We start from the raw sequence: 18221 nt of genomic DNA, 5'->3' as shown, positions 1-18221 counted from the left end.
TTGAGAGCGGGGTCGCGGTGTTTCATTCCGAAATTCGCCCCAGCCAATTCGCGCTCGTGTCATTTGTTCATTTCATCCAGGGTGAAAGTGCGGGGAATCACCTTACTAACTACGCCAGCCGACTCTCTATTTGCTGCAGCAACGGATAACGAATGCAGTTGGCCCGAGTCCTCTTTGCTGGCCGGGTGGCCCATGACGCAAATCCACTGCGAGTTTCAAGGTCTAGCTGCATGGGGACTGCTGCATAGCCAGCCATGATAAGCCGAGGAGAACCGCGGAGGTGAGGTGTATAAAGCGCCAGACTTCTTTCAGACACCACCGTCAGGAAAAAAAGTCAAATCCACTCCCAATTCAATCGCTCACACCATGTCCTTCCAAACCCTCGCCCTCGCCGCTGTTGCGGTGGTATATTTTCTGATCCGCTATCTCAATCGCACCGACGTTCCCAAGATCAAGGGGATACCTGAAATTCCTGGGGTGCCTATATTTGGGAACCTGTTGCAACTAGGCGACCAGCATGCGACTGTGACGAAGAAGTGGGCGAAGAAATATGGCCCCGTCTTCCAGGTCCGAATGGGCAATCGGGTATGTGAACCCGCCGTGAAAGCAAAGGCCGACAAAAGAGTCAAAATATGACTGACAAGAGTCTAATTGTTCCTCCAGCGCATTGTCTTCGCCAACAGTTTTGAGTCCGTCCGCCAACTGTGGATCAAAGACCAGTCGGCCCTGATCTCGCGCCCGACCTTTCACACCTTCCACAGCGTCGTGTCCAGCTCGCAGGGCTTCACGATCGGCACCTCGCCCTGGGACGAGTCCTGCAAGCGCCGACGCAAGGCGGCCGCCACCGCGCTGAACCGCCCCGCCGTGCAGTCGTATATGCCAATCATCGACCTCGAGGCCACCGCCAGCATCCGCGAGCTGTTCCAGGACAGCGACAGCGGCAGCAAGGACATCAACCCGGTCGCGTATTTCCAGCGGTTCGCGCTCAACACCAGTCTCACGCTGAACTACGGCTTCCGTATCAGCGGTAACGTCGACGATGAGCTGCTGCACGAGATCTGCGACGTCGAGCGCGGCGTCTCCAATTTCCGGAGTACCAGCAACAATTGGCAGGACTACATTCCCCTCATGCGTCTGTTCCCCAAGGCGAACACCGAGGCCGAGTCGTTCCGCGTGCGCCGCGATAAGTATTTGACGTATCTGCTGGATATTCTCAAGGAACAGATTGCCAAGGGCACGGATAAGCCGTGCATCACGGGAAACATCCTCAAGGATCCTGAGGCGAAGCTGAATGAGGGTGAGTTATCACGGATCGATTACTTTCCAAAGACAAAGTGTGTAGAACGAGATACTGACAATCACTAGCGGAGGTCAAGTCCATCTGTCTCACTATGGTCTCCGCCGGATTGGACACGGTTCCCGGCAACGTCATCATGGGCATCGCCTATCTCGCCTCGGAAGACGGCCAGCGTGTTCAGCAGAAGGCCTACGAGGAGATCATGAAGGTGTACCCGGACGGTGACGCCTGGGAGAAGTGCCTCGTGGAAGAGAAAGTCCCCTACGTGACCGCCCTGGTGAAAGAGACCCTCCGGTTTTGGACCGTGATCCCCATCTGTTTGCCGCGCGAAAGCACCAAGGATATTGTCTACAACGGCGCGACCATCCCCGCCGGAACCACCTTCTTCATGGTATGTTTTGATCTCCCACTTTGTTTCCGATTTATGATAAAAATCTTACTAAATCCATCTCCAGAACGCATACGCCGCAGACTACGACGAGGAGCACTTCGATAAGCCCGAGCAATTCCTGCCGGAGCGGTATTTGGAGGTGGGCGAGGGCACGGGCACTCCCCACTACGGCTACGGGGCTGGCTCGCGCATGTGCGCGGGCTCGCATCTGGCCAACCGCGAGCTGTACACCGCCTACATCCGCTTGATCACCGCCTTCACCATGCACCCGGCCAAGAACCCCGAGGACCGCCCGATCATGGATGCCATTCACTGCAATGCTATCCCCACGGCGTTGACAACGGAGCCCAAGCCCTTCAAGGTGGGATTCCGACCGAGGAATCCCGAGAAGTTGAAGCAGTGGATTCGAGAGAGTGATGAGCGGACTAAGCATTTGTGATTGTGAAGTATGTTTGAACTATGAGTCGTATAGTTGGGAGATCATTATACACATATTTTGCCGGTAGCAATTCTTTAAAAATTTTCAGATACATGGCAGGCCAAGGGGTTTCGGTACAGAGCCTTTTTTTTTGTTGTAAATCTTTAGTTATCAATAAAAATTATTAATTATTATTAGAGTGGCTAACAGCCAGGTCAGATAGGTTTATTAGAATTTTTATACCTAACCACCAGATTATAATTAAAACCCCGCAGCCGCCAATAATCCTCAGGAGCAGAATGTCGAGCGCTTGTGGAAGCTTCACAGCACTCTCCTCGAACAGATATACCGGATTGAAAGTCAGGCGATAAACTGAGCCGAGCTCTCCCTAAATGGGTCTTCGCTTGTTAGGCACTCATTTGAATCTCGCTTGTCCGATAATACGAATACACAGAGTGACCATTCGATGCAGCAGATGATGCGCTGTCAATAGGCCCACAGAATGGATCGAATGGCACTCTATCTGCTGCTTGAACACGCTATCTAAACCGTTCATTGACGAGTACCAAATTGCGATGGCCAAGATAGTGTTTCTAAATAGTGATTGTGAAGAGAAGATAAACCTTGGACTGACTGAATCACGTTCGGCTATGTTCCACATACGAAGCTCAGAACTTTTTGTTGCTTCGTATTCCCACTGTTGTTTTGAGACAACATCAAACCTCTTACTGTTCGTTCAATAATGGTGTCGCTTTTTACACTACAAGTCTGCACCAACTATACAAAGCCCCCCATCTTCCGGCTCCGGCGATAATATATATGCTTTGTTTACTGAGCTATCAAACTCTTTCGGTGCTGTCTTCATCTCCCGTGACTGCCCCAGAAAGGCGGCCACAATTCACGAGAAGGACGACGTTCTTCCACCATCAAATAGTGCTTGTTAACTGCCTACAGTAATCTCCCTGGAACACGTACACAGATGACGAAAAACTCCACAAGTTCTCCTGTGGCTCGTTAGAAGCTGCCTCTACCTCGATTGACAGCCAGCTTGGGACCTCCATTCAGGCAGTCCCAATAAATCAGCTCTCAGTTCCTCGCAATGAGCTCGGCACCCGGGATCCTGGCGCCGGCGACAATGTTGTGACCTTCTGTCAGGTGAATCACGGGGTGACATTTTCACCTCCGGGGAAGGTCGTTGAATATGGTCCGTATCCGGATCTTTTGTGATCGTGGATGAAGGAAAGGCAGCCCGGACCCCATAGATTGACGCGTATCAAGTTACATTTTCAGTAGCCCTCATGACTACAGCAGATCAGCCCTGGAGTACCTTTACCTCGCTCAACAAGCACATCACACTCGATGCCTAGCCCGCACCCCGCAGCCTCTAAACCACGCCCACAATGAGCCCGTCGACTCGCTTCGACGACCGACTGTATGTACTCTCAAACGTCTCATCCTCACCCACACATATCTTATAGGTCGTCCGCGCATATCGCTCTGCCTGATCGGCCAGATCGGGAGCTATATCGCTGTACGCGCGGCAAAGGATCATCCAACACCCGACCAGACCATCCATGATCAAGCCCCATTCCTTGACGACCAAAGTTGTGCGGGGCTCGCTCTGAATCACATAGCCAAGCGACTCAAATGTCTTGAGCGCGAATTCAAGTGCTTTCCGTGGCTGACGGCCTGTGGCATGTACCGCCGCCAAGGTGAGATATGCGTTCCAGACCCCGAGCCGGGGGACCTGAGCAGCCGGCGAACGATAGGTCCGCTGGATGTCAGAAATCATCCTTTCGATTCTCGCAACGGCTGCGTTAGACCTGCGGCCCGGGGCCAGCGACCTGAAGGCCGTTTCTACCTCAACCAGAAGCTTTCTTCGTCGTGCCAGATCACCGCTCCCGGTCGCGTGCCGGTCCTGGCAGATTGCGCAGCTACATTCGAAACCCCAGTGTTGCAAGTCGAGACGTTTCGTTGGCGGGTCCTGGGCCGAGGGCGCTCGATACCAGAAGGTTAGCTCCGTGTCAGCGGGGAGGTCACGCGTGGCGCGGACTATCATCATATCCCCGATGAAGGCACGGCGCACGTTGGAGCAGCAGGAGTGGTTGATGTACGATGCAAGAGCCCAGACACCGCAGGAATGAAATCGCACCTGGGATGTTGCGAGCTGTCGAGCCGTGGATTCGTCTTTCATCGAGGATACGTGGGTCGTGCGCGAAGAGATCGGGCAGCCAAAACAATTCAGGGAAACGGCTCGTTCGATCAGGAACCTAGGCAAGATGTGGGTTATCCATCAGAGCTGGCAGTCTTCCCCCCCCCCTGCAACCTGGAGGGCTCCTTACGTGTCAATCACAGGCGTACCATCGACCTCGGAGATGTTGGTAGGGATGTAGGAACCATGATACAGGTCCTTCACTACCGCTATCAAGGAAGGGTTCTTGTACAACCTCTGCGCGATCGCACTGATCAACTCGGCTTGGGTGCCCACCGTCATCGTCTGAGTCTCGGTGTTCATCAAGAGCGAGATCTCAGCATCGGAATCGCCCGCCTCACCATGAAATGCATGGGCGAAGGCCTTTTCACAAAGGAGCAAATCCCCGGCCCGGACGGCCTCGGTCGTGAAGAGCCCGCGTCCATGAAGTTCCGACGCACGCACCGAAACAGGGCCAACATATGTTGCGCGGTCGAGACGGGGAGGACGGCGCTTGTCCGCCTCGCGCTGCAGTCGTTTGAATGGGTACTTGCCGAGCTGGCTCTCTGTCAAGCGGTCAGTGGCTCTGTCGAACTCCTGTTTTGCAGCAACGTTCTCTGGATATAACCGACGGAGAGTATGGTGGGTGGCGCAGGAGTCTGGAAAGCGCTGGAGGTGGTAAAGGGCCTGCGATTTTCGAAAGAGGCCTTTCTCCGAGGGGTTGAGCAGAAGGACTGGCTCGACGTCCCGAAGGGCTGCATCAAATTGATGGGTCTTCAGGCACGCCAAAGCACGGTTGAGCCGAATGGTGTTTTGCTCCTCGGCAGACGGAGAGGAGTTCAAAGCCTCGGTGTAGCTGTAGTGTCGTCAGTCTTTCTCCCTCCCGTCAGAAGGCCATCCTCGGGACATACCAGTCGATTGCGAGATGGTACGCGGATTGGGCAAAAAGGTCATTCCCTCGGGTCTTCCAGTCAGTTGCAGAAGCTTCAACACCTGGCCTACGGCTCCATTCTGCCGGTATCAAAGGGTCAGAGTCTGATAGGAATCTGACATCGGAGAGATGGTCAACGCGGAGACCGTAGTCTCCATCAGCCATGATCTTCAAGTACGGCTCTTTGATCACCATCACCGTTCCCTCAACAAGTCGGCCGTCAGTCGCTAAGCTCTTCTCCTGATTGTAGAGCTGCAACATGACAACATCTCCTGCCTCATCTTCCACCACAGCCATGATCGCCGTCATGCGATCGGTCGGGGTGACCGCTCTGACCAGAAGATACAAACCACGATGGTGAGTCTCCAAAGTGAGATTGTGGATCCGGGTCTTTTTGAGCTCCCGCAATGCTGCAACGGATGGATGGTAGGCTGGGGGCACAAATGAGGATCGGAGATTGTGCGGCTCCACCGGTCCCAAGTTTCCCATCATCTGGCGAAACATGAACTGCATGATGATCTCGTTGCGAGTCTTGGTCCGGCGAGGAGTCTGACCTTTCCGCGACTTGGCATTCTGCAGATTTCGCTTCTGGGTCTGTAAGAGTTGGAAATATCCGCGTTCCTGCGAGACGTCTTCCACGTCCATTTTGGATATTCAATGAGTGGACGATGACTATATTTCGACTTTTAGCTACTGGTCCCGTTGGTATCGAATGTGCTCATGGCAATTATGAACGGTGGGGAGAAGAAGAACAAGAAGAAGAAGGAGGACACAACTGACAGCCACCAGGGCGTGTTTCTCGTAGCCCCCTCAAGCCCAGATATTTATAGCAGTGCTTCCGCGTAGCATCCAAGCTCTACAAAGGAGCCCCGCTACACCTATTTGTCATGTTGTTCTCTGGCCAACATACACATTACCGCTATTGGTTGCTCACCAGAAGCCTCTTTGTGACTCCATAGGTCAACAAAATGCAAAGGGTTGCATTAACGCCTTGCCATCGGACTAGCTAAGTAGGCGCCAACCGCAGGGGGTAAGCACTAACAAAAAGTACGGCGAGCACGATGCCACTTCCTTTCTAGATCCCCTGTATAGTTTCCCTCCACATTATCGTTGTAGTTGGATGTTTACCCCTCTTTTACCCGCTCAGGCTCAGTACTGATATGGTCTGGTGACAGAACGGAGTTCAGATCATAGGCGGTAATTACTCGCACTAGATCAAGGCTGATAACTTGGTTTCTTTTTTTTCTTTGCGATGTTGGCTCCGGGCATTGGGAATTTCCAGAGCAGCGATTGAGTTTGCACCGCATGTTCAGGCTTGATTTACACTCATTTAGTAGAGATACGATATCCTGCCGGAAAAAAGAAGAACTGTAAGGTTGAGAGAGGCTCTATCGATAGATTCAGCGTTGGTTCTCAAAGATACTTGCTCGGAAGTTGCCTGAAGAGTTCATATACTATGTGCAATACACCGATCTATCCAGAAAGTGCAAGACATCAATATAGTTTGGGACTGATTTTCACAAGTACCGACATGTCACTGGCAATCACTTACTCGCCTTCACCATATTTTATGAGTTTTATTTTCCCGTGGCTACAGAGCTCTAGTGCAGTGATACTCTGCTAGACGTCATAGTCACCCTTCCCGGCGGTTATACCAAAGCCACCTCCTCCAAGGCTGCCATATACTGTAGAGACCAGCATGAGTTGACGTCACTTATGGAGCTTGGCTGGCAGGTATCAGATAACTGGTCGTGGAGGACTGCGAAGATCGCACCTCAGAAGATAACTCGCACACCGTATTCGAGGACAATTGACACGAGGTCCCGGACGCAAAAGCACTTGATGACTTGGCTGGCAGCGGCAAGATTTGTCAAGGGGTCTCGAATTCGGCATATGAAAAAGTGATTAAGGAGGTCGAGTGTCGCCCTTCTACTGTGTTGCCTGACTTGAGAGACCGGGAGCTAGAGGCCTCGCAGGATTAATTCAGAGCCTAGGATGAGAAGCTGAAACTCCCTTGGAGAGAAGGGTCAGGAGCAGGGACAACCAGGCTAATATTTGTCTTCTTTCTTGACTCTTCACTGCCATTATTTTCCTTTTGCTGTTCCAAATTGGATATCGAGCTGAGGATCTTCAGGGCGTCAAAGAATGACCAATGATGAACATCTGAAAAGGCGGTTTCATGGTCCAGGCATGGGCTTTATAGAATAACGGATTTTTTTTAAACAAAAAAAAAGGTATTGTAGGTTTTAGCTATTATTAGACAGTTTAAATTCCAGTAGTAAGGGAGTGGGCGGTAAGCCTCGGGTGCGGAATCCCCCGCACGGGGCCTTCCGTCCTTCTGACCGCCACCGCGTTTGTCTTTCCCCGCGCTACGCCCGGTCGGAGCACTACCTAGCATCGTCTGTTTACCGTCTCGTCCATCCTCCTCCGTCTTCTCCGCACTCGACTTCTCGCGCGCAGTCACTTCCACACCCCATCATGGACGCTACTGCCACTCTAACAACATGGGACTTCTCGCCCCAAGCAGCACACCGGGATGACTCTGACGGGGCCAACCCACGCAAACGACGACGAAAGTACATCGCCAAGGCTTGGTAGGTGCATTTCCCCTCCCTCCTCCCTCCCCTTCTTTTCCCCAGGTACTGTACAATTGGGTCAAGGTCAAGACTAACATACCACCAAGCAACGAATGCAAGCGCCGTAAGATCAAGTGCAATGGCGAGACGCCTTGTCAGCGATGCGGCCGACAACGCATCGACTGTATCTACGACAAGCCCCCTCGTCACACCGATGGCGAGTCGGATCAACAGTACGTTTTCGCGCCTACACACCCACCCACACACAGCCACACGCCCCATACGTGTGAGTGAAAGATTCACCCATGCTGATAACACGCCTAGGGTCTACCTCGAGCAACTCTGTAATCAGATGTCTGCCATGCAGGAACAAATCAAGACCCTCTCCGCAGCTTTCACGACCTTAACGCAGCACAGCATCACTGCCACCGCCATCGCGGCGCGGTCGGACGCCGCGGCGGCGGGGGCGGCGGGCAGCCAGCGACCGTTTCGTCGCCGCCGGTCCACGGTCAGGGAGACTGCGTTCCAGGGCCCAACGACATCCGCCTTCAGCTTGCATCTCGCCAAGTCGAATCTCCTCCGCCAGGGGATCGTCGAGCAGACGGATGGTGCCGCGGAGGGCGATGCCGATGCTGATGCTAACCACCCGCCTTCGCCGCTGCCGCCGGATTCGCCTGGGCCGGCGGCGTTGCTGGGTGCGGCGCGGCCCGAGGGGGATCCGCTGTGGTCGTTGGATAAGGCGGAGGCGATGCGGTTGTGTCGCGTGTATGAGGAGGAGATGGGGATGATGTATCCCGTCTTGGATTTGCAGGACTTGCTGGATCAGGTCGAGGTGGTGTATGGGTCGACGGCGGCGCGCCCTGGGGGTTTTCGGGCGGCAGTACACGCAGATGACGTCCAGATTCTGCGGTTGGTCTTTGCGTGTGCGCTGACGGCTGAGGCGGCGGGGAGCAGCGAGCTGGCAATGCGGCTGTTTGAGAGTGTGCGTGAGGTGGCTGATAATTGCGTGTGGGGACCGTCGGAGATTAAGAGTATCATCTTGTTGACGCTGGTTGTGAGTGAACTTGGAGCTGGGGGCTGATGTATGGCTGACAAACGCTCCAGGCAATTTTCTACTTTCAGATCGACGAGGAAATCCTGGCCTGGCGCATCGCTGGCATCGTGGAGCGCATGTGCCTGGAAAGGGGGCTGCACCGACGGGAAACGCTTGGCCAGCCGGCCATTGTCGCCGCAGGACGGGATCGCGCTCTCCGGCTGTTCTGGTCGATCTACATCCTTGACATCCGGTGGAGCTTTGGGACAGGCATGCCGTTCTCTCTCGAGGATAGCGACATCGATCCCTGGCTACCGGAACCGGAGGAGAAGACTCCCTACCTCCGGGTCATGATCCGGTACAGCCGCATTGCGGCCAAGGTGTGGAAGTTTATCTCGGCCTTCAACAATACAAACGAGATCAAGAAGGAAGAGATGAATTATCTGGACTGGCAGGTCCAGCAGTGGGTGATGAACATCCCGGAGATCCTGCGTCTGGAGCAGCCGCCGTTGTCGGCCTCGAAGACCGAGCCTAAACCACCGCGCAGTCTGCATCGCCTGCGTGCGCTGCTTTACCTTCGCTCCAACCAGCTTCGCATGCTCATCCATCGGCCCGTGCTTCACTCTGCCGCGCATATCGTGCGGTACCCGGCTGAGTCGCAGATGGTCGTCGATCTGGCCAGGGAGACAATCCGATTCATCACGCGACTCAACGAGACAACAGATATCTACCGTCTTCAGCAGGTGACCTTCAACTGGTTCCTCGTTTCGGCTGTCGCGGTGCTGTTTCTGGCTGTCGCGCAAGCCCCGTCACAGTTCAGTAGCGCCTGTCGTGAGGAATTCTACATGGCGCTGGAACTTATCAAAGGCTTCTCGACGAAGTCCTATATCTCACTCCGACTGTGGAAGTCGATTCGGAGCTTGAGGAAGTTGGGGCCGCAGGTTATGCGTCGGCAGCCTGAGGCAGCGGAAGCTGGGCCTCAAGGTGCAAATGTGCTTAACTCTGCAAGGGAGCATGAAATAGAGCAAGCGAGTGGCGGGGTTGAGCCTTCAATGCAGTCAAAGGGCAGTATCCAGAGTCTCACGCCGGTGGATGGGGTGCAGATGACGAGAGAGTTGATGGAGTGGTTTGAGGCGGTTGGAAGTTTGGAAACACAGATCATGGGGATGGGGGCGCTGCCGCCGCATCAGGAGACCGACGTATGGGAGAGAAGTGGACAGTATATGGTTGACTACGGGGGCGAGCTGTCGAGCGTGATGAAGGATTGCTTCTGAGAACCGCCTCATGTGATTCTCCACGACTGATACTATGTACACAATATGAGGTCCGCAGCATACTTGTTACTCATCTTTCCAGAACACTCTTCCCTCAAACAGCCTCCGCGCGGTTGAAAACACGCGACCAGATTGCAGACTGCCATCCTCGGCGAACTCAGCCCCCACCAACATGTTTCCACTGGCATGTCCAATAGTGATCCCGGCAGCATTGACCGTCTGTCCCCGTTGCACAACCTGCGACACGGTGCTCCCTTCCACCCTCGCCGCGGTTGCCAGGGACAAGGCCACCGTGATGGGCAGTGCCTTATGGGGCTGGCCCACGGAGAGCGCTCTGGCCACCAGATCGACCTTCTGCGGCGTCTGACCCTTGGCGACCGAGCGCGCATCCTCCCCGGGGGCAGCGACCAGAGCGATCTTGGGAATGCTTCCGGGCACTTCCTCAGGCGATGCTGCGATCCCCATCTTCACGCCGGCCAACCTCCGGATGCGATCCAATTTCTCCAACAACCCCACGTCGGCCGTCAACTCCTCCGGCGTCAGGTTGCTCTGGACCCCGAGCTTCGCCGCGGAGACAAAGACACACGGGTTGGCGACATCGATACACGTCGCCTCCACTTCCCCCTCGACCTCAAACACATCCACCACATTCCCCGTCGGGAGCAACTGGCCCGTGACCGAACCGGCGGGATCCACGAAATCGAGCTGCACCCGCGCCGCCGTGCCCACCACCCCATCGATGGCGAAATCCCCACTCGTCGCCGCCTCATACGCCGGCCCTTCCCCCTTTTCCGACCCCGATGCACTCTCCACCACCGGGAAGGTAGAATGAATAATCTTCCCCGTGTTGGTATTATGGATCCGCACCGTCACCTCCTGATCCCCATTCACCCGCGGCGCCCGCACCAACCCCGCATCCACGGCGAACGGCCCCACCGCCGCACTCATATTCCCGCAGTTACTCGTCAGATCGACCTTGTCGTCGACCACCCCGACCGACACGAACGTGTAATCCACGTCCGCGGCCGGGTGCGAGGATCCGGCCCGGATGATGCAGATCTTGGATAGGCTGCTGATGCCCCCGCCCATCCCGTCGAGTTGGCGCCGGTGCGCGGCGTCGGGGCTGCCCAGCACGGCGCGGTAGATGGCGGGGTGGGTGGAGGCGTCGGCGGGCAGGTCCGTCGCGTTGAAGAAGACGGCGCGGCTGGTGCCGCCGCGGTAGTAGGATGCTGGGAGGGAGCGTTGGGGATTTGTTTTGGGGGTGGCAAGAGGGGCGGTTGTGGTGAGTCGCCTTTTGTTGAATTTTGGGAGGGGGGTTTGGGGAGGTGGCGGAGGGTTGATTTTAGCATTTTTTTTGTTGTGTGTACTGTATGTAGACTTTGAGATGTGGTGGGTTGTTGTTGTGTTTGTGGTTGTGGTTGTGGTAGTGGTAATGATACTGGTGTGGGATTGGATTGTGGTGGTCAAAGTATGGTTTAATTAGATCTGGGGGAGAGGATGGGTTTTGTACTGTACCTAGTGGTTGACGGTTACAGAATGTTTCAAGTTGTGTCTAGGTATGGTATGGGGATGTGGGGGTCTGTCGGATGCTTCCGATGTTGCGGTGCTTGGCTCCGCTGCTTGGTCGTCGGTGGTCGGATGGGTCCGAGGCTTGGTCTGATCTCAAACACTATTCCCAACCATGCTTGATCTTCAACATACTGCAACTCGATCCAAATAGGTATTTTATCTAAGTTGACGTTGTCAGTAGTAGAGGTATGTTCAAGCCATGCCCTTCCATTGATCTCAGCAATAGCACATAATCCCCTGAAAATCATATATCCAATATACCTACCTACATCCACCCCCCAAACCACAACCAACCTACTTTTACTTACTTCCAAAACCCCCCCTCAACCACAAAGTCCACCCCACCAACCCCGCCGCCACCGCCATCACCGCCGCCCCAAACACCCACGTCCCCTGATACTCGACTTGTACGGGGACCCCCTTCCCGATTTGTCTCGCCGCCCCCGCGATCGGATTCCCAACCAACGCCCCCACCGCCGCAACCGTGTACGCCACCCCGATCCGTGCGCCCACCTCCGACACCTCCCCCGGCAAATTGGCGATGATCGCCGGCGGTAGGGACACGATACTCCCCGACACGAGGCCGTAGATCGCGACGATGACCACCAGGGCGGGCAGGGTGGTGGCGAAGCGCCAGAAGAAGAGGATTAGGGACGTGGCTAGGCAACCGGGCAGGGCGAGGGGGAGGCCGCCCCATCTTTTGATTATGTTAGTTTGGGTTGATGGTGTGGAAAAGGGGAGGGGGAGGGGGGTAAAGTTGGGGGTAAGGAAGGCTAAGGAAGACTAAGGGAAGGGAAGGGAAGGGTAAGGGCCGGGCTACTAACCGATCAGCTAACCAGTTCGAGCCGATGCGGCCAAATAAGCTGGTTGCGTTCATGATGCTGAGCAGGTAGAAGGATGTGTCTGGGTCGATGGAGAGGTCGAGGGCGTAGTCTTCCACGTAGAAGAAGGGGATGTAGACTGAGGCCATCATTGCTGTGAATGCTGTTGCTTTTGGTTAGAATCATGGGGTGAATGATGGCGGGGGGATTTGGTATGGGCTGAAGGGCATACCGGCGGTGAAAGATACAAGGCACGAATCGGAGATGAATTTTCTCCACTGCAGGGGCGCGCGCTTAGCATGGCCGGGACGGAGGCGCATCACCGCGGCGCAGGTGATGGAGCCAACGAGCATGATGAAGGCGAGCACGCGCACGGCCCAGGGAAACCCGATGCTGACGATCAGTCGGCGGAGCATGATTGAGTAGATGATTCCCGCTGCATGGGGCTCAGCCTCAGCCTCAGGTGGTGAACTTGCACAGAGAGGGAACGTTGAGGCGTACCTAAACTACTCCCCGTGGCCGCAATCCCCGTCGCCAGCATGCGCTTCGCCGAGAAGTACAGCGGCAGCACCGCCACCGAGGGCACGACCAGCATCCCGCTCCCGATCCCCACGCAGATCCCCTGCGCCAGGAACACCTGCCAGTACGCGGTGCACAGCGAGACCATCAGCATGCCCAACACCTGCAGGGCGCTGCCAGCGACCACCAGCAGTCGCAGATGGCCCCGGTCCATGATCGAGCCGACGGGCAGCCCGATCGCCATCATGAGGAAGAGCTGCACCGAGCCGATCCAGGCGATCGCCGACGGGGTGTAGTCGGCCAGGAGGACGGTGGTGTAGTGGGTTTCGAAGACGCCGTAGGAACTGGTGAGACCCCTGGTTTTGAGCGGATTACTTGCTGGTAAGTTTGGCACGGAAACAATGTGAAGACGAGATGACGGACCAGGTGTTTGCGAAGATCAGCCAGCTGCCCAGGACTTGAAGCCATGCGGTCAGGCCGCCGTCCATGCGGTGCTTGGGTTCGGGGGTGGAGTCGTGGTCCATGGTTTTTGTCGGCCCTTTTGCGAGACTGTCTTGGACTTCTGTGGGATTTGGTTGAGGAAGCATCATTTAAGAGATCATATATCGCTGCTCGATCCTACAATTCCGAAGGGGAGCATTTTGAATCCGATGCCGTGCCCGATGCCGACGGGAGGATGAGGTGGATCATTGCGCATACTTATGCGGGCAAGACCCTGACTGCTCTCGGTGGACCGTCCAGCCTTTTGTCGACGATCAACATGTCATTAAGCAGATAGTGTCATTCGGTCATGCTGCTAAGAGCCGATCATCAACAAATGAGATCAGACTTGGGATATTTCAAAGTGGGGAGGGGGAAATGCAGCCACTCACATCCTCGGGTCGGCCAATGCCGATGACCCTTGCATGATCGCGATCGGCGGCGGCGATGTTTGCAGCGCTGCTTTTCTCCATGCGATAACGCCGGTGGGAATGGATCACCGGCTGTTGTCAATAGTCTATGGCGGCCTTGCGGTGTTATTATGCAGCGAATTGGGGAGTCATTTCGACATGCCCCTGCGCTAGTGTCGCAGTAGTTTGTGTGGAGCCAGATGCTAGTAGATGCAAGTAGATGCATCCGAAGGTCTGATAGAAGATAAATACCTCCGTTTGACCGTCTACAGTCTACAGCGTACTCGGATGTCTTCAATGCGTGCGATACAATCGATCCATTCAATTTCACGGATCTCTATTACCGTGACAGCTCTCAGAGTCTGCACGGGTAATGGCCGGTGTTAGAGGCTTGGCTCCACTTTCTTCTCTCCCTGCTTCAATCTCTTGAGGTGATCGGCATTGATGATGACCTGTTGCAGGAGCCCAGACCGGGATCTGCAGCCGAGGATGTAAGCCTGAAAGAAAAGGTGTCTATCACAAATACCCGGTCCTCGGACCTTCATTCTTCCGTGGTTCTCCTGGTCTGCATTTTATCTCGTGCTGCATTCAATTCGGCTCCTGTGCAGAAACAACTTTCATGGGGACCTGTCCTGCTGCAAATCAGATTGCTTGAATTGCTTGAGGTGCAGTGTGAGATGTGCCGGAGCACAATGATTTGCGGTTGCTTCCCATAAAGATCATGTGACTCATCCTGAACCTGCTCTCAACCGTGGTCTCATTGAGTCTCACAAACCCCAGATCAAATGCTGTCAGGAGGCTTCTTGCTCATCGAGCTTTGGAACATGCTTGTCCTCTATGCAATGGTCAGTAACTGCACAAGTTTCACTGCTACACTGACAGCTGTTGCTTGCATACTACCCAAAGTTTATTTGTGGGGCGCCGAATTAACAAAGTCATCTTTAGCGACCAGTTCCCCTGGTCAAGAAAGAAGGCGTACGTATCCTTGTGGGGGCTTCAAGACTCTGGGCTTACTTCTCAGGAGATGAAGCCGAGATGCATCGCTAGTTATACGCCACATAGCCTACTGAGCCACTCCAGAATCGAGACACCGAGTTTTCGGAACGAGGCACTTGTTAATGAAGATCTATGTCTCGGATGGCCAGGTCGATTGTGTCTGTAATCAACCAAGACAGTATGATTGTCGACAACAAAGTGAAACCTACCGTTAACCACTCGCCTGCAACAAGATACAGCGACACGATTTGCATGTCCCAGTGTGATAGAGCAGGCGGCTGATATCAACTGGGAGAGATGTCCATGCTAAAGAGACGTCAGTTTCACAGCTCGTTTCAGGATTGGTCTCCTCGTAACCTTACGGGGTATAAGGAGCATATGACTCCTGCGCAACACTTCAGCCTCCGATTGACACTATTCTTATACCTGACGGGTCGAATCATCGAGTCAACTATCGAGGCGTTGTATCGCGGCTGAGAAGACAGGTTACGGCCTCACCAATTGGAGGTCTCCGCTGATCCCTTAGTGTCGGGCCGCTTTGCCCGTTTGTCACGAACACGAACGCCTCCGTCGCTTAGGACTCCCAGTTGATGGGGAGGCAGTGGGGCCACCCCAAGGCTAGAAGCCGATAAACCCTCGCTGCGATACCCGTGGTTCCACGTGGTGGGGACCCTTTTGCCTCTTCTCTTTGGCTGCCCTCGCCTCCAATTCCCAATTTTTATCCCTTTTATCTTGTTCCTGATTTTGTCGTCTGATCGTCGTTTTTTGTTTTTAAAGCTTCGCTTCTGTCCTTGCTTCATGTCTTCCTCATACCCTCTTTGCCTTTGCAATTCGCTTTGCATGTAGCCATTGTCAAGCCATGCTCTGCTGACCCCATCATGCAACTGTCGATCTTTCTTTAAGCCTCACACTCGCTATATATAGACTTTTCATTCGTCGCGAACACAATGCGCTCACTTTCTTTATCCTCTTTTCTGCTCCTGCTTCCTTCCGTGCTTCCTTCTACGCAAGCTGCGGACACGTTTGACGTCACTCGCGATGATGACCTCCTCTCGTTTGTCACTGTACGTCCCCAGTATATCAATGCCCCCCCGGACCCCAGACTGACCGTCTCGCTCGCAGATGCCAAATGTCAAGGCAATCAAATACAATATAACCTACCACGATCGCAGTCGCGTAAGCCCCGGATACTGGTTCGTTGCGCCGTACAGTCACCTGGACGCCGACCCTTACAACAAGAAATACAATCCCTGTCAAGTGGGACCTCACATCTACGATCAGGACGGCAAGCTGGTCTGGACCGGATCTTGTCTCCACAACAACCGCAATGTCTTCGACTTCAAGCCTACGAACCACATCGCCGATGGTGCCACCCATCTCTCATTCATTCTCCAAAACAACTACATCAATGACGGCACGCCGTTGGCCAAAGGTGCCGCGTACATACTCAACGACAAATACTTGGTGGAGAACACCATCCCCATCACGAACGACCTAGAGCGGTGGGATCTGCACGAGTTCAATGTTCTTCCGGGCGGGAAGACGGCGTTGGCGGCCTCGATCCGGATTCAGGACCAGTCCCTGGCGGAGTTGGGCCGGCCGGCGGAATCGAGCCGAGTGGCTTCGGGGGGGTTTGTGGAGATCGACCTGGCCACCAGCGCGGTGCTCTTCGACTGGGACTCTCGCGACAAGATCCCCCTCCACGAGTCGGACCATGTGATGCCGTGGTCGCCGCCCGAAGGGGGAGGAGGTCTGGACTACATCCATGTGAATGCGGCGGACAAGAACGTGTACGGCGACTACCTCCTGTCGGCTCGCTACACCAGCACCATCTATCTGATCTCCGGGCAAGACGGGCACATCATCTGGCGCCTGGGCGGGAAATACACCAACTTCGCGATGGATTTCACCTTCTCCAAGCAACACAACGCGCGATTCGTCTCCGCCAACGAGACGCACACCGTGTTGTCGTTCCTCAACAACGCCTCCGACGACTTCACCAACCAAGAGGACGTGTCCTCTGGCATGATCGTCGAGCTAGACACCGTTCGAATGACCGCGACGCTGCGGAACCGCTACACCCGTCCGGACGGTAGCCTGAGTCGCATGCGCGGCAACCTTCAGCGACTCGAGGGAGGCAACGTCTTCATGGGCTGGAGCGCGCAGGGCTACCACAGCGAGCACGCCCCGGATGGCACCGCGCTCATGGAAGCCAAGTTCCTCTCCCCGCGCTTCAACAGCTACCGGTCGTACAAGTTCCCGTTCGTCGGCCACCCCCAGCAGCCGCCCGCTCTGGCCGCGTCCGTCTACGCCAGCAAACCCAGCCAGGCGCATCCGTCCGCCGCAGGCGCAGCCACGTCGAACCCCGAGCTGACCACCGTCGTCCACGTCAGCTGGAACGGTGCCACGGAGGTCGCCGTTTGGAACTTTTATTCACAAGCGGACGAGACCTCCGTCCCTTATCTGATCGGCAACGTGACGAAGCACGACTTTGAGTCGGTCTTCGTCACCCCGGGCTACTGGGACTTTGTCTCTGCCGAAGCGCTCGATCGCAAGGGGAACTCCCTTGGCTGGTCGAGGATCATCCGCTCCGAGATCGAAGGAGCTCTGAAGTACGCATCCGAGGATGGGGAGCAGCTGCTCCTCTTTCCTGATGATCCCGCTTCGCTGGTGGCTGTCGAGCCTGCTGTCGAGGAGATTGTGGTGGACCCGGCCCCGCTGGTTGAGACCATTGTCGTGGACGAAGAGATGGCTCATGAGGAGCCCGAGCACGTCTCCGATGCAGACGATCTGTTGCGAGCCATCAACGATGTGGTCATCGGCATGATTCTGCTCGCTTGCTTCGGGACGATTCTGATCTTCTGGTGGACGCGGAGGTTCAAGTGGCGGCCACACCGGTATCTGCGGCTGGCCTCTTCTCCGTTGCATAGCCCGGCGGTATGACGAGGGACTGTCGGGTGTACGGCACTTCCTACACTGTCATTCATAACTGTTTATAATGATATCTTGCTGTCGTTTGAGCGTGGAGTCGGTAGAGCATTGAGAGATTTTGTATCCGTCACGTTTCAGGTATCTGCACAAACGCTCGACTTAGCCGTGAAAAGTAAGACTTCATTGATAAATCAACCCTGGGGAACCTTAGTCATGATCTTTGATTCTCCATTGACATTTCAACCCTCTACTGGAAGCGGCTTTTGTAGTCCAGGATCAGAAAACTTATAACATAGAGATACATATACCTATACAGAGCAATACAGAGCTATAAAACCAGATAACATATTTGTTACGGTTTCCCTTAGCTGATTTCGATGTTAG

At 54.9% G+C, this 18221-nt stretch overlaps 5 protein-coding genes across 5 annotated transcripts; 3 read left to right on the top strand and 2 right to left on the bottom strand.

The window, feature by feature from the left end:
• Positions 1-366: 366 nt before the first annotated feature.
• ASPACDRAFT_49255 (cytochrome P450) lies at positions 367-2127 on the top strand (the record flags this gene model as incomplete). Its single annotated transcript, XM_020202226.1, has 4 exons — positions 367-585; positions 664-1297; positions 1366-1688; positions 1753-2127. 4 exons carry the CDS (start codon positions 367-369, stop codon positions 2125-2127), a joined length of 1551 nt encoding a protein of 516 aa, XP_020061241.1.
• Positions 2128-3490: 1363 nt separating this feature from the next.
• On the bottom strand, positions 3491-5873 carry ASPACDRAFT_49254 (TPR domain protein; the record flags this gene model as incomplete). Its single annotated transcript, XM_020202225.1, has 3 exons — positions 3491-4376; positions 4449-5153; positions 5209-5873. 3 exons carry the CDS (start codon positions 5871-5873, stop codon positions 3491-3493), a joined length of 2256 nt encoding a protein of 751 aa, XP_020061240.1.
• A 1833-nt stretch (positions 5874-7706) lies between these two features.
• ASPACDRAFT_38461 (putative C6 transcription factor) lies at positions 7707-10111 on the top strand (the record flags this gene model as incomplete). The annotated part of the gene is made up of 4 exons (XM_020200447.1): positions 7707-7822; positions 7912-8037; positions 8129-8858; positions 8909-10111. The coding sequence occupies 4 exons, from the start codon at positions 7707-7709 to the stop codon at positions 10109-10111; spliced, it is 2175 nt and encodes a 724-aa protein (XP_020061239.1).
• Positions 10112-10177: 66 nt separating this feature from the next.
• ASPACDRAFT_56321 (uncharacterized protein) lies at positions 10178-13544 on the bottom strand (the record flags this gene model as incomplete). Its single annotated transcript, XM_020203112.1, has 7 exons — positions 10178-11549; positions 11813-11840; positions 11989-12377; positions 12505-12655; positions 12734-12937; positions 13003-13376; positions 13444-13544. 7 exons carry the CDS (start codon positions 13542-13544, stop codon positions 10178-10180), a joined length of 2619 nt encoding a protein of 872 aa, XP_020061238.1.
• Positions 13545-15853: 2309 nt separating this feature from the next.
• ASPACDRAFT_21010 (uncharacterized protein) lies at positions 15854-17849 on the top strand (the record flags this gene model as incomplete). Its single annotated transcript, XM_020198992.1, has 2 exons — positions 15854-15970; positions 16029-17849. 2 exons carry the CDS (start codon positions 15854-15856, stop codon positions 17847-17849), a joined length of 1938 nt encoding a protein of 645 aa, XP_020061237.1.
• Between the last annotated feature and the right edge of the window lie 372 nt (positions 17850-18221).

This window comes from Aspergillus aculeatus, assembly GCF_001890905.1.
Source record: "Aspergillus aculeatus ATCC 16872 unplaced genomic scaffold ASPACscaffold_1, whole genome shotgun sequence".
Taxonomy (NCBI): Eukaryota; Fungi; Ascomycota; class Eurotiomycetes; order Eurotiales; family Aspergillaceae; genus Aspergillus; species Aspergillus aculeatus.
The sequence above is the reverse complement of the archived record's forward strand: the minus strand, read 5'-3'. Positions and strand labels throughout refer to the sequence as shown.